Here is a 24,162-nt window from a genome sequence, read left to right as displayed (position 1 = left end):
ATACTCGAATATTCACAGACCGCCGTCATACAGCTGGAATATTGCTGAGTGCGGCGTTAAACAACAAACAAACAAACGAACAGAACATATCATACTGTATTCAGGGCGCGCTTGGGTAGCCTAGTGGTTAAAGCGTTCACTCGTCACACCGAAGACCCTGGGTTCAATTCCCACATGGTTATGATATACTCACCGCCAAAAGAAACGCGAACTATAAAAACATATAGAGAAGGATGTACCTTAAGAAGAGATGTTTCCAACGTGTACCAATTAATGACAAAACTAACAATCAGTCAAGTGTTACCATAGGGTGGCTTTATTCTTATCACGATATGCTGCACGTGATTTCCAACTTGACACGCTAATCCTGCACAACAGACAAATGCTGCATCTCGAGTCATGGATCTATGACGTCACATGTGATGCGTTTATGAGCATACATTCACACAACATACTAGTATTTTGGTTTGTGCATCGATCCAATCTAATATCACTTGAAGTCTTCAAGTGAATATAAATGGAGCCCATTTATTTGACAAAAAGTGGCGTAAAATCACACTCACTCACTACAGTTTCCACTACATTTGTGACCCGCGACGATCCGGGTTAGAATAGGTCTTCAGAAACCCATGCTTGTCTCCCCCCGTGAAGATCCGGGGTAGAATAGGTCTTCAGCAACCCATGCTTGTCGTAAAAGGCGACTATGCTTGTCGTAAGAGGCGACCAACGGGATCGGGTGGGCAGGTTGGCTGACTTGGTTGCTGCATGTCTTCGTATCCCAATAGCGTAGATGCTCATGATGCCAATCACTGAATTTCTGGTCCAGACTCGATTACTTACAAACCGCCTTGATAAAGATGGAATATTGCTGAGTGCGGCGTTAAACAACAAACAACAACAACAACAACAACACTGCATACGTCGGCGCTGCACCGACGCAAACAGCATGCACCGACAAGCTAGTGCAAAACGATTTCCTGAGCGTGATTGTAGAGACAGTAAATATTAAATGTGAATGTGCCAACACTAACACTTGACCACGCTGCTGTAGGCGGCGCTAACACAAGGTGCGGCGGGCTGGCCTCCCTGCTCTGTTGACTTGAGTAATTCGCAAATTTACACCGACCCACAGGGTCTGTACTATCTCGCGAGAGGTTGTTTATATTTATTTTAACAGCCTATTTGTATCAGCTGCACTGATAAAGAATTGTTGGCAATAGATTTGTGCTTTGTCATCACATTTCACACGGGACCAACACAGGTCTAACTATCTTTTTAAACGGCCGACCCTTTTCACATTGGAGAGTTCACAGTAAACCCGAAGTTAGCCATAGTGATTTGATATTTGTTTCAAATTATACCTAATCGGAAACAGATGAATTGCATGACTTCTAACCAGTTATGCATCCATGTGCCAACATATTGCTAACTGGTTATGAGCGTGTGTATCACGGCGCGGTACACCAGGAATGGGCTTCACACAATTTATCTTGTGGGGAATCGAATTCGGGGCTTCGGCGTGACAAACTAACGCTTAACCACTTGGCTATCCCACCGTCCTATGAAATGGAAACTTTTTTTAATAATAATAATAAAAATAATAATAATAATAATAATAATAATATTAAAGTGTATATTGCGCTATATTGCATCATTGCGCTACACCATTTATATGGTAATATTATTGTGCTACAATTGATAAGAATTTGAACAAAGATTATTTCCGTTAAATGCCTAAAACTGTTTCAATGTTATGTGGACAGAACACCTTTAGAATACCAAACTCACACCCATGTTCACCTGCATCATCACGGGACTTTGTGGACAGGCGTCCTTCTCACACACATTACAGACCGCCTCCGTGGTCTAGTGGTAGAGCGGCCGCCAGGAGAGCGAGGTTCAATCCCGGCCGGATCATACTTAGAGACGTTAAAACATGGTACTGGTTGTAACCTAGTCCTGCACCATGACTGTGGAATTTATATTTCTTAGGTATTTTTTTAACTAAAAGCCTAGGCAAGTCTAGATCAAACTAACCAAGTCTAGCTTGCTTGATTCCACAGCAGAAAACAGCAGAAGAGGAAAGGTTCTTTCGGGAAAATATTTTTATTATTTTAAAGACATGTTCCATTGACAAAGTGTTAGTCTAGTTGTAACCCTGTCTGGCGCTCGGCATTAAGTTGCTAAAACAACGACTGGTCGGCTCGGAGTCGGTATACTGTGTCTGAATGGGGTATTCATGTTACACTGCGGTATGGTATCTCAGTGGGCTGGCACAATAAATCGGCTTCAGTCCGGGCTAGTACAAGCAGCCACACACACACTTGCATGCACGTCGCTAAATAAGTACAAACATCTTGGACGCGACGTCAAACCCCATTTCACCTCACCCCACATACATTACCGATATACTACAAGGCTTTTATTACTCAACATTATATGATACACTTTGAAGCCCCGGGTATAGAATTGGTCTTCATCAACCCAGGCTTTCCGACTTGTAAGATGCATTTAATCGTATCCCAATTGCGTAGAGCAATGCTCATGATGTCAATGACTAGATTGTCTGGTCCAGACTCGATAATTTACAGACCGCCGTCATATAGCTGGAATACTGTGGCTTCGTTAAACAGTCAGACAAACATATATGTGGTATGAATACATGGAGAATATTTTTCATGGGTCTCCTGTCCCTTATATTTGCTGTGAATAATGAATGTTTAGTGATTGAACTGTCTTGTTTATTCACTGCCCGTTTCTGTAACATCGTATTACTTAATATTCTATTTTAATCTTTTCCAAATGCTTTACCTTTGCCATCATAAAAATATACACACCGCGCACACACAGAAATAGTTTGTAAAGTTTACTTAGTGAATTACACTGTCCGCTCAGACACTGTGAGCAGACTTTAAAAATCAGTTAATATCTTTTTACTAGGTGGTCTGTCGTCACTGACTAAAAAAAAGTTAAGTTGTAATCATACATACTTTCATTGTCAGCTTCCTGTATAAGAGAAATACTTTTAGACATACAGCAACAACACATTGATGAACAAAAAACAAAAAACCTCTGTAAGATGCGAACCTGCAACTTCTCATTTGAATTCCATCACGCTACCACCTGCAGAGACAAATGTGCGTACTGCTTAGGATTGAAACATATTCTTCAACATTTTTTGCATGTGTTTACATTCGTAACACATGTTTTACAGTGGGGTTTAAGTGATTCTTACTAATCTTCAGCATCTTCGTGCACACTACCAGGCAGAATAGTACATTTGTTGATTACTAACCTTCTGGCCGCTGTTACTAATTCCGTTAGTAGAATTCACTTATCTTTTTTCTCTAGTCACCATGAATTTACCAGGGGAGTACTTTCAGCCGGTAACACGAGGTAGGTCTGGCTGGATTTCTGTATATATGTACGTGTACATTACTCGATTCTTTAAATTGCGGCATTAGTGTATCAAAATCATATATGTGTAGGAAGCTGAGTAGAAATGATGCAGTGTGTGGCCAAGTAAATACGATGAAAGAATGTTGAGACGAAATTACTACAGCGTGTTCATAATACAGCTGACAAGAGCACCTTAGCGAGAACACATCACTCCAATATGTACTGAACTACACTGGCTGTCAATCCAACACAGAGTGCAATTTACAGGAACTGAGAGTACCATACAAGCCTGCACGTTCCCCACGGTCAAAAGATCAACATTTGCTTGTGGTACCAAAGTCAGTTCCAAAACATAAGGCGATAGGTAGTTTCAACATGCTGGCCCATTGGTATGGAATAATCTGCTACAAGAAATTCGAGAAACAGAAAATCTGACAATCTTAAAAAGACTCTTAAAACCTGTCTCTTCAAAAGAGCCTTTGGCTAGACCAATCAGGGTCTAAGCGCATTTGAGCAATAAATTTAATGATGTGGGAAATTTGCCTGTCGTACTCTCACTTGCATTATTACCGTATGTGTATGTCACGCTTTACAGTAAATGGATGGATGCTGGGTCCAGGTTGAACTTGCGTAGCGTCACCTTTGTGATCTACTTGTTAAACTATTATCTGACAGTCATGTAAGTATTTTTACCATGTTGTAACGCTTGCGTGAGGGCTGTGGGTTAGTCTAGTGGTTACAGTGGTCACTTGTCACACTGAAGGACCGGGATCGATTCCCCACATGAGTACAATGTGTGAAAGGCAATACTGGAATAATGCAACGTAAAACCCGGCTCATGCACTCTTACGCCGTGATAACGCATTTTTAGATTTTTCAAAACTCAAGTAGAAATAACAAAATATACTTAAAATAATTTAATTAATCTAAACGCCCAGTCTCATCTGTTGCCAGTGATATATATCAGTCAGACACGGATCAACGCTACAAGCATATGGTTAGCTGATAACTCATCTGACATCTTTACGCATTTTCGCCTTACATTCCAATAAAAATATCTTGAAATTGTAATTTGTGCGGGGATCGGCTTCTCTTTGCTAAGTTTAGGAGAAGAGAGTGAATGAGTACGGTTTTATGCCGTTTTTAGCAATATTCCAGCAATATCACGGCGGGGGACACCAGAAATGGGCTTCACACATTGTACCCATGTCGGGAATCGAACCTGGGTCTTCGGCGTGACGAGCGAACGCTTTAACCACCAGGCTACCCGACCGCCCTAGGAGAAAAGATGTTATACCGTGTTAAGCCATCCTCACAGGACAGCAACGGACACATGTTAATAGCGCAAAGCCAACTCATATTCCCTTGTGACCTTTCTTATAACAGTTTAGTTTCAACTTGATTCCAGAAAGAAGGCAGTTGTCTAACGAGCTGGATTTCACCTTGCGTAGTTGCGTCCCTAAGATGGGGCAAGATCCGATGATCGTGGGTTCGAATACCCGATTCGCCCTGATTATGATCCTCAGTGTGTCAGGTTCACGCCCATGCTCGTGGCTGTAATGAAATGGGTAAACGGCTACCACGTACGACCAGCTGGTACTCTGTTGTAACGGAACTACTGCTCAAAGTGGCGTTACATCCATATCAATCAACTTGATTGATTTATAGGTAACCCGAGACTGAAGCCCTTTAGAATCTTGAAGAAAGATCAATATTGTTTGCACGGTATACGCGTCTTACAAGATCGCCATGGTTGCAATGCTGCAGGGATCGTATGCCGTTGTCCGGATGTTACATCCTTCATGACCAGGGAAACACTTATAGCTATGCCATTGAATGCTTCAAGCCGTTATGTGTGACACTAAATTATTTGGCGAAGAGGAACTAAAAACAAAAATGGCGTAGTTCATGTTAACATTATTTATTTTATGTACAGCATTTATTTACACATATTTACAAACTGATCAGTGTTGTATATACATAAATATTTACACCTGTGTACAATGGATGAATACAACATGGTGGGTTATAGACTCGCTGGAGTCATATGACAAACACGTGACTGAACACACATTTGATGAAGTACACACAATCTCACACACAATCTCTCTCACACACACACACACACACACACACACACACACACACACACACACACACACACACACACACTCACACACACACACACAGTCACACGAACATACTGTCACACACAGACATACGTTTATCGAAGACGTATCTCATTCTAATTTTTAGTCAGTACTATACAGGACGCAGGCTCTTTGTACAACATGTATGACATATTTACATCGACAGTCACAGTGATGAAATACCTGTTCTTTTCTTCTTTACTGTAATACAGGTATTTCGCGATACTTATCATGAGCTTTGTATTCATAATAGATAAAGATATATTACACATATGGACATTTGGGTGAATCTAGCATTTTGAAGGAATATAGAGATGGCGTAGGTGAGTATATGCAGGGCACACTAGCAGGAAATGAAACTTGTCTTCTATTAGGCCAAATTGACAGAGTCTGCAAAATCTTTCTTTACTGGGGATGTTGCATTTTCTACGAGTTTCTATTTCTATTTCTATATAATGGCTTACTCAAGTAAACTGCTCTTGTTCCATTGTGTGTGCAATTCATAAATGAATAATTGAAATAGGGAGGGGCTTAAAACGCAACCTTGTCCAACACCTAAATTACAATGAAATTGGTTTGACAAGACAATCGATATGACAGCAGGATACTGGCGTCTTGAGGTATGGGAGAAGCTGCCGAGCATCCCTATCACGTGATGCTGAGGTTTCAAAGGCGTTTCCAAGATGTGGTGACTTGTGACTGGCCAGAGAGGAACGAGGCAGTACATATGAAGTTGAAGAATTGAATCAATGCAACATTCTTTTGATTATGTCACGTGCTTCTACAAGAAGAAGATTGTCTTTGTTGTTCGCATCAATTCCTCGTGCACACTGCACTCGGCCAAACCATCTTCTCATATTATTATACTGAGAATCTATTGCCACCGCTGCTGAAACAGATGATAAGGAGAATGTCACCTGAAACTGCTTCAAATATCTACATAAACATTGATAACGGGGATATATTTAAGTCTTTTCCTATGAATATAATTCAAGAGCAATTATAGATCGAGTGGAACATACAATTTACAAAAATATGCGCTTTAAAAAGAATCTTGCATAATAAAAATGATATTGCCTTACCAATCTATTTTCTTGAATCCACACGGACCACATATGTTTTTGGGGAAGTCACATTTCTGCGAATATTGGTTAAAGTAGAACCCTCCTGTCGCCAGAGAACACTTCTCGTATCCCCGGAACAGACCATCACTGCACTTGTAGAAGTACTGGCATCCTTTGAGAGGGGAGGGGTAGCGTCCGTCCTTCCGGCCGAAGCAGCTGGGAGCCATGCCACAGGGAGGTGGTGTGTTGTTAACGTCGTCGCATTTCCCTGTCACATGATTGAACACAAAGCCAACTGCGCATGTCTTCATAAGAATTGTGAAGTTCCGGCTGCAGCGGAAGTATGACATACAATTTTTTTTCAGATCGGGATAAGCACCGTCGGGTTTCTTGAAGCAGAGGTTTTCCTGTTTGCCACATGGAGCCGGGAGGTCTTCGGACATCTCGCACTGACCTGTCTTGGGGCTGAAGGAACCAAACGGGCACTTGAGGTATCCCAAAAGTCGCTCGCCTTTACAATGGTAGTACATGGGACATCGGCCGTAGGCATCGGCGTACATGCCGTCTTGGTGGTCTCTGCAGAGTAGGGCACTATTGTTGCCGCAAGGGGGGGCTGCGTCGTCACTACATTGGCGTTTGCGTGGATCAAAGAGTCTACCGTTGCCACAGGTTGCGAAGTCAACGAACTTGTTGTTGCGACATTCAAAGAAGTAATCACATCGGCCGGTTTCGTCCGGATGAAAGCCGTCGTGTCGGCCGGTACATGCTGGTTGAAGCCCACCATGTTCCTTTGGGATGTTGTGGAGTGCTTCGCAATGCTTGCTGGCTGGGGAGAAGATTGGGGTTTTGTCTGCGCAGTCGCGCTGGTCGACCGTTCTCTCGTCCTTGCAGATGATGTATCTGGGCGTCCACTCACGCTGGGGGAAGGAGTGGTTGCCGTTTTTCTTGCCAACACAGCTGCCGAATCGTATGTTGCAGGGTCGACAGTGCGCCTTGGTGCACATATTCTTTCGGTATTCGCCTGTGAACAAAACACATTGTGTCGAACTCATGCACTGCTACACTGCACACACCACAGACGCTATATCAAGTTTGTTTGTTTGTTTGTTGTTTAACGCCGCACTCAGCAATAATCCAGCTACGACGGTCTGAAAATAATCGAGTCTGGACCAGACAATCCAGTGATTGACATCATGAGCATCGATCCGCGCAATTGGGATACGATGACATGCATGAACCTTGTCAGCGAGGTTGAACACCCTGTAGTCGCCTTTTACGGCAAGCATGGTTTGCTGAAGACCTATATCAAGAGACAGAAATTCAATCATGTCTTAGATGCCTTAATGTTTAGCAGATAACCTTTTTTTTCATAATGTTGGCTTAATTCGGAAATATCGTCTTTCAGTATTTCATTGAAAATAACAAAATGATGCATCCATGTAAACCATGTGTTTGCCACAATACGTAACCCTTCCTAACCCTAAGAAATCAGATACATTATTCATTCATGCAAAAATAGTATTGTAAAGTTGCCAAAGGTATTCTGTTAAATTGAGTTAATTCCACTTTTCGATGGGAGAGTGAGTTGGGTTTAACGACGTTTTGAAACAATATTTCAGTAATATCATGGCGTGTCAGCTTGATGTTCCCACAGACCCAAAGTGACTACTTTGGTGAAACCCAAGACCACGGGTATGGTGCTAACAAACGTAGAAATATAATTAGGGAGAACCGGGATTCGAACCCATGCTAACAGGTTTATGGCACGCCTAGGGGACACAACTCTGCACCGCGAAGGAACCTGGTCGGAGATAATTCAATAGCAATCGTATATTTGGAACACGTGCTTATGTAGAATTATTGTCTATTGGAGCTTAGATTAACAATAAACCCAAAGGAATATATAAATAGATCAGTCAATAAGTAGTTACGTAATAAATTCGGTTGACATTGTCAACATTTGAACACTACACTTTTTCATTTTTTGATTTAACAAAAATCGTAATCGTGAAACAGAAAAAGTGAAGTCTAATATACTTACATGGCTCTTTCTTGATGTTTCTTGAACCACAATCAACAGTGTCATATTTCTCGCACTTTCTCGAAGTGAGCGAGAAGAGACGAGGGTACTGGCATTCCTCGGTGAGCGGCTCCTGGTAGACCCAGACTTCAGAGCTGGCGTTGAGCGAGCAGTTGAAGTACCAGTGGCAGTTCTTGGGATGCGGCAGCAGGACCTCCTCCCGCGAGAACACACAGGGGTGGTTCGGGAACACACCTTGAGAAAGTAACACGGCTTGATGAAAATTCCAATCTTACAGCACTACTTTCAAATGAATCTCATGAATATTAACATCTGAACGTTTTGATATAAAACGTCCACGCCAGAGAATAATCAGTCCCGGTTATCTGCCGAAACATACAAGTCCCTTGGGCACGCCAGAAACCTATGATTGTGGGTTCGAATCCCGGTTCGCCCCAATTATGTTTCTAGGTTTGTCAGCATCATACCCGTGCTCGTGGGTTCACCGAAGTGGTAAACGTCTGAGACCTGCATCACTTCGGGCTTTCCTCCCACATTAAGCTGACACGCCGTGATATAACTGGAATAATGTTAAAAGCGGCGTTAAACCAAACTCACTCCCTCACTCACTCACGTAAAAGGCAAAATAGTGGTCAAAATGGAAGACTGACAATCAGTGCTGACACCATGTGTTCGCGAAAAGGGTAAGCATGTCCTGCGCTACCGGTGCATTCCTGTCATCAGTTACCCCAAACCTGATTTTTTTCAAATTGTCAATGAATCATCCGAACATCCCAGATATTGTTCTCACTATCCGGGACAACTACTCTTACTAGTCACGGAAAGTGAAGTCTCTACGACGCCGAACACCTTTGATGAGATTGTTTGGCTACAAATGTCCCATACCGACCCACTGGGAGCCTGTTTTATACTAGCACTGCCGACCATTCAGCTTCATGCAATCACACGTCATGTGCACGTCAGTGCGTGGGTTTAGCACAAACAGTTACACCCAGCAGTGTGTGAGGAAAGCCGAATTTGACATTGGTTGAAACCCACGGGTAGGTAAACACACGATCATAATCGGAGCGAATCTTGGATTCAAACCACGAACACAGCTATAAACATGCACCTTAGATTACAGTACCTAATATGACATATGACAAGCAGAAATACTATCGAACATTTCAAGAAAGAAATAGTCAAAATATTTGAATAAAGCGACAAAACCCTTTCCATATCCAATAGAAATCTCTGCATAAGGCTGGGTCGATTGTACTATTCCGACTATATCATGAACATGTGTATATGAATAACTATCACATAGTCATGATACCAAGTGTTCGCGAAAAGGTGAGCGTATTCTGCCCCACCGGTGGAACCTGTCACAAACACATGCAAAGGCAAGTCAACTGTTCACCTGAAAATACACGGGAACATATGGTACAAGTCAAAACAGGGAATTGCATCGGACATATATTTTGGTCACTGATGCGTCAAATTTGGAAATGTCCTCAACATGTCTGCCATAATACTTTTTGAAAGTTAGAATGTTGTAACCTTGTAACCTTGATCAAACAACTTCTGAGCAAGAGTCGTATGACGCTCTTTGAAATTTTGGTAGAAAGAGCATGCTCGATTGTAAAGTTGTGAAATGTAAACGCCAAAGGCAGGAGCGGATGGTATATTGCTCGACATGAAGGGAAAGTTGACAATTGGAAAGTTGAAGTCACCCCTCTTTTCATACAGCCTTGTGGAGAGTGTTTTACCACTCTGAATCTTTATGCATACATCTGAATATGCAACAAAATAGATGAGGCGGTCTCATTGGTCTACAAAATCACTGTGAACTTGACACTTAAAAAACAAATGAGTAATATTAAAAGCATACAAGGAAATGCAACCAAAATCTGTTATTTTATATTATCTTGAACATCCTTTAACTAACAATTGAGAAGACTGGACCATCACTGTTCTGGCTGTTGTGCTGTGTTAACAAACAATAAATTCATCTGTTAGAAAATCGTATTTTGTTTGCGTCGTTTTTATCTTCCATGATGGTCAGTGATGTCAGTGATGTCAGTGATGGTCAGTGATGTCAGTGATGGTCAGTGATGGTCAGTGATGCACGGGAACTTTTTTCCGTTAGAACACAAAGCCCTGAATGCAAAGCCATCTTACACCAAGTTATTCAAGTACCTTTGGGTTAATGCATTGCACTTAAAGATTATATGTTTGACAACCCAGAGCAATGCCGACTCCTCTGTACACAGCAGATGCGAGACTTGTCCCGAGACAAAGTCTAAACCAAATACTGGAGACCAAACATAGGTAGCGGCGAGCTGGACATGTGAGCGTGGTTGCGGCACGTGACCCGCTCCCACTATATACACATTCTAACGTATTCTGTCTATTACGGCATGTCGCCTGCCATGTTAAAGAGAAGAAACTGATCGATTTTTATTTACCAAACCCAAATCTTTATTAGCTTATTTAGATGAGTTTGAAGAAATGGGTTATCACGTGAACATTTACGACACACATCGTTGTGGAATGGAGGAAGCTCTGGTGAGCTACAGTGCTGAGTCGTACTTTGTGTATCGGTCTTAAACCTTAAATGTTTCAGAGCTTATAAGAGGAAAACAATAGCTATCGGTAACCTGGGACTAGTGGGCATTAAACAGTCCAAGCAAGCGCATGTACATCGTCGACCTTGACCTGTGATGATGGTCCCGCCACTGTACATCTTGGTGCTTCTTTTCAAAATGGGATTGAGACATTGCACACTCCGTCGCAGTGGTGACTCAGCATAACACCACTGCCACAGGCTAATTTGCATATCACGTGAACGGACTTTTCTCTTGTTTGTAAACAAACGCGCTTTTTCAGAAATCAGTATAGAACAGGACTAATGCAAGTAGTTGGGGGCGCTTTACATATTGTTTTGCATAACTATACAGATATGCTACTACAACTGCGACAGTGAGTTGCATGACAATATATATTTATGCATCAAAGTGACCGTGTCGCTAGCTCTCCGTTGGGCTTCGATGACAGCACGTGGAGCCGTACAACCAATGTAAACATAGGATAACTACGCAAAAACAAGTAGATTTTTACATATTTGCATACTTTCTCAATGAAAGTTAACCATTCTTTGACATTTGTTTATGAAAATGTGTAGACTTGTCAAACATGAAACGGATGAAAAGCATATGCAATATCTTGAATGGACTGTGAAAGATGTGACGAATCGTCACATGGCGCTGGCCTGTGGCAGAGGTACTATGCTAGCTGGCTGCCGGCCGCATGGAACTCTGGGTAGGAGAGTGGTACTATGCTAGCTGGCTGCCGGCCGCATGGAACTCTGGGTAGGAGAGTGGAGACATTGGTCACCGCCGGATGTTGCAGTAACTTTCTAACTCACAGGACATAGCCCTTGTTCACAGACTCGGAAGTATAGGCATGCGAGTTAAAAAATTACGGGGAACATTTTATCTACCGTTTGCTCCAACTGTTGGTTGCTGCAGGAAAAAGCTTTTTTGAAAATTTAGGATAGGAAAGTTTCATGATTGAGGCTTCGTCTTGCATTGCTCTACAGATTTAAAAAGGGCTAAAATCTGCATACATTTTTTCAGTATTACAGATCTTTTTAATCTGTTAAAGTACTATTTTCCGTTTGTATTATCCGTTTGTCCAACCAAGCTGGTGAGCTGCACGACCATTCAAAGACCTGTATTCTGAACAGGGAGGAGGGGTAGCCTAGCGGACAAAGTGTTCGCCCATCACACTGCAGGTCCGGGTATGAGGGGCGGTCGGGTAGCCTAGTGGTTAAAGCGTTCGCTCGCCACGCCGAAGACCCGGGTTCGATTCCCGACATGGGTACGATGTGTGAAGCCCATTTCTGGTGTCCCCCGCCGTGATATTGCTGGAATATTGCTAAAAGCGGCGTAAAACCATACTCACTCACTCACTCCGGCTATGATCCAATATAGGTACACTGTATGTAGTATAGTCTTAGTGTCCCTGCAATGGTATTGCACCGAAGGCCACACTCAGGCACTTACACTTTTGAACATAGTATGTTTGGAAGGAAGAATATAGCTTTCTGGAATATTGTAAGAGCTGATATGATATCTGACTCAATTCCTCAATCACTTGAAGAGCAACGATACCGCGATACAGCAGCATGGAATTTAAACAATATAACATTCCTTAAGTAATTATGAAAATTATCATTTGGTATTAATAATACAGTAAATATAAAACGTCAATGCCAGAGAAAAAACAGTCTCGATTATACGCCGGAACAAATTCCATTGGGCGTAAAGGCAAAATAACAGTGAAAGGTATATGAATGGATCACTGAAAATCAGCGATGACACCAGGTGTTCGCGAAAAGGGTAAGCATGAACAACAAATGATGACTTAAATAATGCATAAGGTTTGTTTTTAAATAGCTGCTAAAAGAGGCAGTCTTGTTCCAATGAACATCGGATCTAAATACAAGAAAAAGATTGTATGTGGTGAATATATTGCCTTTCCTTTTGAATCGACAAAGTATACTTGACTGTCGCAGCCTAGTTCATCTTGCCGTTATTCAATGCTCGAGTGACCATATTAAACCTTTACAGGCAAGGGTATGAATTGTTTCTTCATGGAAAATATTAATATCAAGACTCCAGTCTCTGAACCATACAGCAAAATAACAACCGAACGATGAGCTACTAGCTATAGTATTCTGAAATCGTGTGGTTTTGAGTTATCCATTTATATATTTGTTATTTCTGTTTGGCCTTTTCGACCAACAGAATCGGCTTTGGTGGATAATCAAGACTTGGTTATTCACTAGCGTTGACGATTTATGTTTGAATATAGGCATTGCTTTATATTTACAAAAGTACATTTTGGGCTTTTGTAGCAACATTCATATTATAGTGTATTCATGCCAGTGTTTTCAAATAAATTAAAGCTAAATTTGTATTAGAAGAAACACTCTCTGAGTTAACCCTTGATAATTTCATATTTCACACATAATAATTTGTTTTTGAAATACAATGACTTTTGTTTTCTCCAGGTGAACACAGTTGATAATCGTTACAGTATTTTCCCAAAATATTTATCATTTTCTGTACATTTTATTATAATGTACGATATGGAAGGGCATCCATCACGGATAATGGACGGAAAGTATTTAGAGACTTCTATTGATAGTGACAATCTGAGCTATGTGTCTAACCATGGTTATGCGACGGACCTGTACCGTATCTACTCTATAGCAAGCATCTTGACCCTTTGGTTTCAAGCGTGCTATTGCTAAATGTGATTACATAATCGCCCTTACATTGTTCTTAAAAGATTGATCGGAAAGGGTCTAAATGAGAAGAAACTTAGACAGGTTCAAGTAACTGTACTTACTTTTGATTTTGTTGATGCGGACTTCATTGGGGTCCGCCTGGTTCATCAGCGCATCCATCCTGTCCGATGTTGCAGAGAAGTTGGTTTTGCTGGGGTTGTGGAAGGCGACGGCCCCGTCGTTAGCTCTATGCTGTTCCTGTTGTTCCAGATGCTGGTTAAGTAGATCCATTGGGCAGTCATTCCAGTGCGACACCTCGGGTACACAGTTCCTGCCCGCCACTGACCACACGTACTTCTTGGGGCAAGGAGGCATCTTGACGGGGAGTCCTGTCACGCATATGTAGTACTCGGAACACGACTTTGGGTCTCGCACCCAGTGGACGCCGATACTTCTTGTACATGGATCTTTGATAAGGCGGCCGTTGCGGACAATGAAGTGAAGCTGAACGACACCGATGGCGGTGAGAATGATGATCGCTGTGAGACAATTCTCGCAGAGTCGGTTCATGACTGAAGACGGAATCCAAGGCTCTCTAGTTGTGACGTTATGGAGGCTGGGGTGAAGTGTGATGGTGTCAGCTCTGTCCCGGCTTTTAAACGTCCCCGACTCTGGAACTCGAGCGTGTACATGAACTTCAGTGCAAGGTGAATGCAAGGGTTCTTAGCGCGAGTTGCAAACATGGCGGCGATTAAGGTCCGAGGGGACAACACTGCAGCCTGGCCGCCATGTTTGTTCGCCAAATTTACGAGACAATGTCATGGACCGTGGTCCGAGTGGCCAGTTTGTGTGTAGAACGGGGAATTTTAATTGATTTACACATACTGCTCCAGATATTTAGATGAACTTTGTTTAGATGAGACTGTGGACAGAGGTACAACAAAGTGTATGATCTGATGTAGCTCCATCGTGTGCCTCCAATTACTTTCAGCAGGCACCACGTGCGGGTATATTTAGAGCACCTGTTTGGAGGCAACAAATAATGGCTCTAAATTTGACAGCAGCGGTGTCATGTTAAATTTCTATAGGTGGTATTGTTGGTTTGACGCTTTGTGTGGTCATTTCTTTTGTTCATGTTTGTTGGAAGCAACGGGGGAGGTGTGAAACGGTAAATATACAGAGCTTGTAAACTGCGAATGTACAGCGTTGGAATTGAGGCAGTGTCTTGCGAGGTAAGTCTTCTTATTCAGCTATAGCAGTTCAGTAACTGATAGTTAATAATCTTATTGAAGACTTTAGGCTTTCAGTAAGCAACGCAAGTTTTCTTATTCAACTTTAGCATTTCATTAGCTATACGTAACATTCATAATCTACTCCTAATAATGACGTAAGTTATACATTAACATCGACCTCCCGTATCTCAAATGCCGGCGGGACAGTTAGAAGAAATTTTACTACTGAATACAGGAGCCCCATTCGCTGAAACGTTTGTTTTAATACTTCTGCTTTCTGTAATATTTCATTCTAAAATATGAATTAAGCCATAAAAGTCAGCTTGGATCAACGGATCATTAATCAGGGTTTCGTCAAGAATGCATAAGATGGGTATACAGGCCTCTGAGTGAACGATTTTTCATGAACTTTATTATTAATGTGCATAATGTCATCTGGTTACATTGTTGCCTCCCGGGGTATGAGGTCGATGGTGTAAAACCCCACCCCATGATTTAGCCCTCTGTGTTTAGTTTAATGTGGAACTGAGGCATCAATACTGGGCTGTCTGGGTTGACCTTTTATTAGCATCTTTAATAGGGGATTACGAATGTTCTAGAAACAGACAATTATCCCCGACACAAGCTGGTTTTACCAATATATCTGTCCCAAACAAACCGCAACCTCTCGCACACACTTTGTATATCGCAGAAACATCCCTGACCCAGACTTGGAAAGGTGTTTTGGAGCCCTTCTACCAAAGCTGGGGGAGGGATTTAGTTGAAGTTCGAAATGTTCATTTGGTCAGTTTCGTTCCCTGTTCAAAACTACAACTAACACATAACAATAACCTTTGAACTGAAGTACATTCACTGTAGGCAAAGGTAAGAGAAAATAGATACTATATAAGACATAAGACAATATTTCACTGATACAGTTTTTTCGTACGCTTTAGGAGCGAATTATTGATTATATCAATGACGTTAGTATGGGCGCATTGTCGAGGTCAGATGGAATTTGTAACAACAGTTTTCTGAATGTAACTATCGGTGATGGAAAGTACTAGCAATGGCATTTTTCTGAATCCTCTACCAGACATCATATATTCAATCATACCTAGTTATGTCTAGGTAGCGTTGTAGTTAAAACCCACTCACTCACTTACTCACTATCTAATAATATGCCTTTAACAATTGCCCTCTATTTATCATGTGTTCTGTGCGAGTACATACAATAAAAACGTTGAATTTTGACTGACAACACATTACAATGAGTTTTCAACCTGTTTATTGCTGTACTGACTGAACATGATGGAACGTTGATGCTTTCATTACGGGTCCACGTCCGCAGAGGGAGAGAGAGAATCCTTCTCAACATGATATTTTTTAATTTCTTCCCAACCTAATATTAAAACCCGGTTTAATCGATCGGAGAACGAGGTCATATTGTCATTTATTCAATTAAATCAATATCACCATCTCCATCTCCCACTGTGGAGTTGAGCTGCATCTGGCGGGAGTGTCATCAACCAGTCTTCCATGTCGCTGTTCACGGCCACGCCAGCATCAGCTGGTCCAGCAGTCTGATGTCTCACTTCTCACATCAATGATGTATGTCACTATACCCAGTGATTGCCTGTTTTATGTCGTGAACATTGATCAATGTGGCCAGTTGTATATTTCTCTGACGTTAATGTTCCCTATCACGCAAAACTAGAAACATAGTTTCAGATTTTCCATTGTGATTTAACTGCTTGAAAATATTTTCGCCGGAAATAACTAATAGTGGAACATATTCTTTGTCACCTTAACCCCTTTCATGGTTTCATCAGTGACCAAAATTATGTTCCATGCAATGTCGTATTTTGGCTTGTTCTATATGTTCCCGTGTTTGTTCAGGTGAACACTTGACTTGCATTTGCATGTGTTTGTGACGGGTGGGAGAGGATGCGCTCACATTTTCGCGAACACCTGGTATGATCCATTGCACGTCATAGTGATTCATTAAGTCATATGTATGATATGTAGTAAAATGATAAAATGCTTTCAAAAGAAATTATTAATTTCATTTCAGTATAACTTTATTTACATGACTTTATAGAACTGAGAATAACGAAATTTGCTTATGGATGTCACGACCAGACATATTGACAATTTATCCTTATTGTTATATCTCGCTGTCAACTAACATGCTCCCGAGAAACGTGACAGTGGAGTGAAATTCAAATTGACATTCCCCAATGTCAGTCTAAAGCACACAGTGGTGTATGATGCGTCTGAAGGTAGCGTCTTCATCCTCGCTGATGTTGACGTGTATTTATACACACGCTTTGAAATGACACTGTGCCCAAAGTACAGTTAAGTAGCATCTGACACATTAATATATGCCGTACCAGTTTCAGTCCAATCAATAACAACGGGACGATGTTAGTCTGTCTTACAGACCCTGATACAAATATATATCAAATACAGCCCATGCAAGTCTATAATGTTTGGCAAGTCTAGATCACTGCAGTATTTGAAAATGAAGAGAGTCACTGGGCTCCTTTTTATTATATTTTTATTAAGATAACTAAACATCTGTTTTTTTATGTACGATATGTTCATTTCAGGGACTAGATTTTAGTCTAGGACGATGTGTGTGAACTGCCGTGTAGGCTATGTTCGTTTCATCTTTAGTTCGTAGAAGCTCTACGAGGTGGATGATGGTTAGTTTGTCTATGGTGTAGTCTGAATCGAACAGGTGAGGTGAGGTGAGGTGAGGTGAGGTGAGGTGAGGTGAGGTGAAATTGGGTTTAACGTCGCGTCCAATACTATTGCACTTATATAGCGACGCACGTGTGTGTGTGTGTGTCGGAGCCGACTTGTTTTAGCCCCTTAATGTCGAGCGCCAGACAGGGTAACAACAAGTACCATCTTTTAACGTCTTTTGGTATGACGCGGCCGGGGATCTTCCGCTCTCCGGGCATACGTCTACCACGGCCACGGAGGCGGTCTCTAGTCGAACAGACGATGCATACCAGTTTCATTTATATTTAGGTATTAAATTCTTTATATGTTCTTATATGACTTTATATGTTCTTCAGGCTGCAATTTCCCATAAATCTGTCATTGAAAAGGAATGTTAATCTTTATAATGTGTAACATATCAGATAGCAAATGAATAATAGTTCAACTTGAATGTTAAAAACACTTCATTCACTTCAATCACAGTACCGTTTCGCATGACTTGATGATTTTTAGATTCTTTCCATATTGTCAAATATAAATGTGAATGCCGTTGCCTTTGAGTTAATTAGGCGATACACCTACTGTATTTTGATTTGCAATAGTCCAGCTATTACGGCGGTCTGTAAAAAATCGAGTCTGGACCAGTCAATCCAGTTATTGACGAAATTGGGATACGATGACATGCATCAACCAAGTCAGCGAGACTGACCACCCGATCCCGTTAGTCGCCTCTTACAACAAGCATATTCGTCATTTACGGGTTGCTAAAGACCTATTCTACCCAGGAGGCACGGGCCTATTGTGTTTTGGGGGCGGTCGGGTAGCCTAGTGGTTAAAGCGTTCGCTCGTCACGCCGAAGACCCGGGTTCGATTCCCGACATGGGTACATTGTGTGAAGCCCAATTCTGGTGTCCCCCGCCGTGATATTGCTGGAATATTGCTAAAAGCGGCGTAAAACCATACTCACTCACTCACTCTATTGTGTTTTGAAATGTTATGTAGTCCCACTGAGTAGATACCTCTTATTTTGATTTGGAACCAGTCGTTTCATAAGATATACATTAAGTGATACCAACATGAGCATGGCAAGTTTATACTCCGCAGATGCCCTCTGTGGTACAGTATAGTTTGTACATACATTCACAAATCAGTGATGACACCAGGTTTTTGCGAAAAGGGTAATCCTGTCCTGACCTACTGGTAGCATCAAACCAGTGAGCCACGCCCATACATGACAAGTATCGTTTATTTAGGTATATTTGTAGCCATTATTATAATAGAATCATAAGTTTCTTCAATAACCTTTTTCTTCTTACGTATATAGCTATGCGTCCATTGGGCGTTTGGACATCAATTTCGCCCTGATTTTGACCCCTGGATTGTACAAGGCCCATACCCATGTTCGTGGGTTTCACCAAGGTGGTAACGTCGTTTTCACCTGAGACAGGTGTGGTTTTGTTGAGTTTTGACACCTGGATCTGATGGGGAATCGTGTGTTGCTGTAGTCGTAGGTGCCACAATTCCAAGATTCGTCCCGGGTATATTCATGTGTTACTTGGTATCTTGATATATCGGTTCTCGTACGTTTCGCCAAAGTGGTAAACGTCTGAGACCACCTACATTTTTTCGGGCTCTCCGTGGTGTCTGGTTTGTTTACAGGCCGCCGTCGCGTGGTAAGGGTACTGCTGTGACTTCAGTGTTCAGAGTTATTACAGGGACAAAGACTTAAAAAGGAATAGGCTTTTTATTAAACAACTGGGTATATAGAGTTAGTACAGGGGCAAACAATGACACGTAATTATAGGGCGAACCCTGGCCGCCAGATTGAAAGGGAAGAGCCCTGCTACCCTTTAAATACAGAGGGTAGCATAAGAGACAGACACAGAGAGACGGCCTGGCAGTGAAGACGACCAGACCAGCAGAGCAGCCCCGAGGAACAGCCTTAGAAGACTAGCACCAAGAAGACCATCACTTTGGGACAATCTCTGGGCACACCTGTAACACCTTTTAAGTCTCTGCCACGTTTATTGATCACTGTTCTCTAAATGCGTAGACATAGACTAGTTAAAATCTACAGAAAACCAACAGCACGGTCGTTGCGTTACAAGTTGCTGGGTAAACATTTCTAAGAAACTGATTGCGAAAGGTTAATCCTTGCCAGGGATGAAATACGATCCAATGCGAGTGGTATTCCTCTCTAGTATCTCCAGAGTGCCATTGGAGCTGTATTCCCGTCGAACAAATGGATGGATGGCCTTCAGTTTGTTGCAGGGTAAAATGGCACGCTTGTTCATCGGAATCCCTGCTCCGAACTTGTGATCAGTCGGTGTGTTCTGACAGATGCTGAGACTATAATGATGGCGGATGATGCTTTCTGTATTTCTGGGTGTTGGAAGCAGGAGGCCCATGAAAGGTCGCCTGCAGAGCGGAAACACATCAGTCCGCTTATACACAAATTTTGAGAACATGGCGGCATCCACATCCAGAACGTGTGTGCCATTGTCGGTGAAGAAGCTAATGTCAAGCGAGGGCCACCTCCACGAGCGGTTAGGGACAGGTTGGGATTCTTGATTGTAAAATTTCCACCTGCGAACACCATGTCGGTTGATGATAAAGTCTGGTGCTTGTGTGGACAGTGAGGTGAACAGTGCTGGTTTGTCGTCTGCTCGCACTACAAGGTCAAGGTCATCGTCCCAAGGAATCATGCCGTGATGACGATAAGAGCCAAGCAACGAACCGGAATACAAAAAATATGTAACGTTAACTGGTACGGCTTTAAGGAAAGTTTTAAGGAGGACCTCAAATACATGCCGCTCCTTTTCAGTTATTTTGACATGAAAAAGTTGGATTTTCCTTTCCACTCGTATTGCTTCTTCTCTGCTGACAGCTGTTGTTGTTGGTCTTGCAGCGTTTCTGCGTAGAGTGGAAAACGAAGCAATAGGAGTTATTTCCTTTGTCGATGGCCCGGGGGAATCTGCGTGGACGTCCGGGGCGGATGTCGGCGGCATTGGATTATCGTTGTAGTAGCTGAACACGACAATGATTGTCGTTACAACTGTTAAACACAATATTCTATTTCCTTTTTTCATGAGGGCAATCGGCCTGTGTCTGTGATTAATCCTGGAATGACATGACATGAGACGCATGTAGATAACTATAACTATACCAGGTCTATGCATGGAACCATATGGACCTGTGCAATGGTAATACTAGATTTTTACTGAAATTTGTGATCCGAAAATATTGTGATTCAAATTCCATATACAATCGAGTGCTGTCTTCCATACATAATCATATCCAAAAAAAATATTCAATATCCCCAGCCTTTTTGTTCAGTATACATTACAATCTGGTTATAATGCTACCTTTTGTACATTGGAAAATGTGGCACTATAACCAGGTCGGCATTAGAACCAGGTCGGCACTATCACCAGGTCGGCACTATAACCAGGTCGGCACTATAACCAGGTCGGCACTATAACCAGGTCGGTAATATCACCAGGTCGGCACTATAACCAGGTCGGTACTATCACCAGGTCGGTAATATCACCAGGTCGGCACTATAACCAGGTCGGCACTATAACCAGGTCGGCACTATAACCAGGTCGGTAATATTACCAGGTCGGCACTATAACCAGGTCGGTACTATAACCAGGTCGGCACTATCACCAGGTCGGCACTATAACCAGGTCGGCACTATAACCAGGTCGGTACTATCACCAGGTCGGCACTATAACCAGGTCGGTACTATAACCAGGTCGGCACTATAACCAGTTCGGCACTATAACCAGGTCGGCACTATCACCAGGTCGGCACTATCACCAGGTCGGCACTATAACCGATCGGCACTATAACCAGGTCAGTACTATCACCAGGTCGGCACTAAAACCAGGTCGGCACTATAACGAGTAGGTGAAAGATGGACCTGGTTTGCGTAATACAGAAATATTAGAAGAACCAAAACACATTCAATTTCAAAGGGAATAAAGTGAGTTACCAATGAAATGCTACCAAGAGTCATGTCAATTGAATGAGCTAATGAACATGGTATTGCAATGAAGATCACACTAATTTGTTTGTGATTTTAGGAAAGAGGGTGTTGTTTTGAGCTTCCTCTAAGAAAGATTTAAATAGGATTAGACGTGAAAGCAACTGTGGTCATTTCACTGAGAGAGGGACTGGTTTCAGTGGCCAAAATAATGTCCGATGAAATTCCCTGTACCATATGTTCCCGATTTTTCCAGACGAACAAGTGATTTTCCTTTGCATGTGTTTGTAACGGGTGCCACCGTCGAGCACTATACGTTCGCATTTTCGCGACCACCTGGTATCATCAGTATTTGACAGTGTTTCATAAACACATGCTGATTGGCATTAGCATATAGACAGGATTGACATGATAAAAAGGTAATTGGATAATGCAGTGACATGACATAATCACCAGTGGTATTATAACCAGATTGTACTGTCTATTGGCCTTCGCCTCATCTACACACCCCCACAAACAATACCATTTGCATGTGTACCATGTTCAGTTTCAATACAGTACATCAGTATATACGGCACAAGTTTGTATTTGTTGATGACAATCTCTTAAATAAGGGGAACAAAGTAATGCTGATTATTCTGAGTGAAAATGTTGCTCTGAATGGTCCCTTTCAGTCTTAAGTGGGATGGAGGAGGGTGGCCAATGTTTTGCGAGACGGAACTAATAAATGATAGTTGATCTGCTGATATGAGATAAAGGAGGAAAACATTCTGTGTATATAACGTTATAATTAAACTCCGAGGTGTAACATTTTCAAACAAAACCTAGGAGGAGTAAGTAACTAACTTATGAACCGTCTAAATTCGAGAAATACCCGAAAGAATAGGAAAGTATCAGGATACCTTATAGTGAAACAATACAGCAACCGTGGCATGAAACGATTTCGTTGTCAGTGGGCGAGAGAAAGTCCACGTACAGCATGTAGACAACTGAAGTCAAGACATGTGTGATTGAACACCCTGGTGAAAATAAAGAAGGATGTTCCTTTTATCTAAAAAAGCTAGGTCGAACAAACTGAAAAATATAAATATATAATCTTCAATCAGGTTTTATAATTCAAACGTAAAACCTCCAAGCAGGTATTACAGTTCAAATGGAAGGTCTCTCAGCAGGTGTCACTTGAAAATAGTGCATCTCTCTTAAGGTTACTTTGAGATCGGAAGATAGCATGTATTATTTTTCATGCCTTCATGAATATAACGTGTCCTGGAGATATATTAACATAAGCCTTCATAGCTTCTCTGCCGATCCAGATTCAATGAATGATATATGTTTTATCAATGATATATGATATAAAGTATTAGATAGCAAAATGTCCACAATACTATAGGCAAAAGTAGCTGCAGTATTTCTTATTTTCGTGTCATAACATATCTGACGAGTTATGTACATATGTATAACTGTTTGAGGTGTAAATGGCAGTAAGTGGATAGTATCAAGTTCATGTCAATATATATATTTATATATTAATTTCTAATACTTCTCGTGGACCGCCTCCGTGGTCTTGTGGCAGAGCGTCCGGACTGGTCGGCTCGGAGTCAGTATACTGTGTCTGAGTGGGGTATTCATGTTAAACTGCGGCATGGTATCTCAGTGAGCTAGCACTATAAATCGGCATCAGTCCGGACTAGTACAAGCAGCCACACAAACACACACACGTACATGCACGTCGCTATATAAGTGCAATAATCTTGGACGCGACGTTAAACCCCATTTCACCTCACATCTAATACTTCTCAACTGGAGACACATAGCCATATCCCCATAATATATGCCCATGCCACTTTGAATTTGGAAAATTAAAAGGTATATTGAAATATCACATAAACTGCAGATGGAAAGTATAGTGTGTTTTACCTTTGTCTGAGCGATAGTTCTCGATGGCGAGCTGCTTCTCAGATAGTGAGTTCTTTACAGAGCACCTGTTTACATATCGTTTATATTGGACAAGCTGTACACACACCCAGTTAATAATGGATATTGTTCTACACGTGTATCCAGGCATGCAGTACACAAAGAATACGCGTGTATCCATGCATGCAGTACACAAAGACATGTTGGTCATAGTAGTAACATAGACATGACACAGCTGTCACATGGCCTGATGTTGGGTCTGATGTTCATAAGATGTCTGCGCTGTTGTTGAGCCTGATGGTTGAGACAAGGTGTCTGCGCTGTTGTGGAGCCTGATGGTTGAGACAACGTGTCTGCACAGATGTAGGGTCTGATGGTTGAGACAAGGTG

The 24,162-nt window shown here is 41.9% G+C and overlaps 2 protein-coding genes across 4 annotated transcripts; both read right to left on the bottom strand.

Moving 5' to 3' along the window:
- Positions 1–5,339: 5,339 nt before the first annotated feature.
- On the bottom strand, positions 5,340–14,536 carry LOC124147048. Of its 2 annotated transcripts, none has more exons than XM_046517651.2 (4): positions 14,052–14,536; positions 8,655–8,888; positions 6,632–7,634; positions 5,340–6,438 (listed from the first exon to the last, which is right to left on the bottom strand). In XM_046517651.2, the coding sequence occupies exons 1-4, from the start codon at positions 14,497–14,499 to the stop codon at positions 6,411–6,413; spliced, it is 1,713 nt and encodes a 570-aa protein (XP_046373607.1). In that variant the 5' UTR covers positions 14,500–14,536; the 3' UTR covers positions 5,340–6,410. The 2 variants fall into 2 exon arrangements, with proteins under 2 accessions (XP_046373607.1, XP_046373608.1); XM_046517652.2 differs by having other exon boundaries at positions 5,340–6,435.
- Positions 14,537–19,616: 5,080 nt separating this feature from the next.
- Positions 19,617–23,985, bottom strand: LOC124147049. 2 transcript variants are annotated; one of them, XM_048402698.1, is made up of 3 exons: positions 23,776–23,985; positions 22,761–22,877; positions 19,617–20,990 (listed from the first exon to the last, which is right to left on the bottom strand). In XM_048402698.1, exons 2-3 carry the CDS (start codon positions 22,790–22,792, stop codon positions 20,018–20,020), a joined length of 1,005 nt encoding a protein of 334 aa, XP_048258655.1. In that variant the 5' UTR covers positions 22,793–22,877; positions 23,776–23,985; the 3' UTR covers positions 19,617–20,017. The 2 variants fall into 2 exon arrangements, with proteins under 2 accessions (XP_048258655.1, XP_046373609.2); XM_046517653.2 differs by having other exon boundaries at positions 22,761–22,847.
- Between the last annotated feature and the right edge of the window lie 177 nt (positions 23,986–24,162).

The sequence above is a fragment of the Haliotis rufescens genome, unplaced genomic scaffold (genome assembly GCF_023055435.1).
Source record: "Haliotis rufescens isolate VD_foot unplaced genomic scaffold, xgHalRufe1.0.p SCAF_1, whole genome shotgun sequence".
Classification (NCBI taxonomy): domain Eukaryota; kingdom Metazoa; phylum Mollusca; class Gastropoda; order Lepetellida; family Haliotidae; genus Haliotis; species Haliotis rufescens.
The sequence above is the reverse complement of the archived record's forward strand: the minus strand, read 5'-3'. Positions and strand labels throughout refer to the sequence as shown.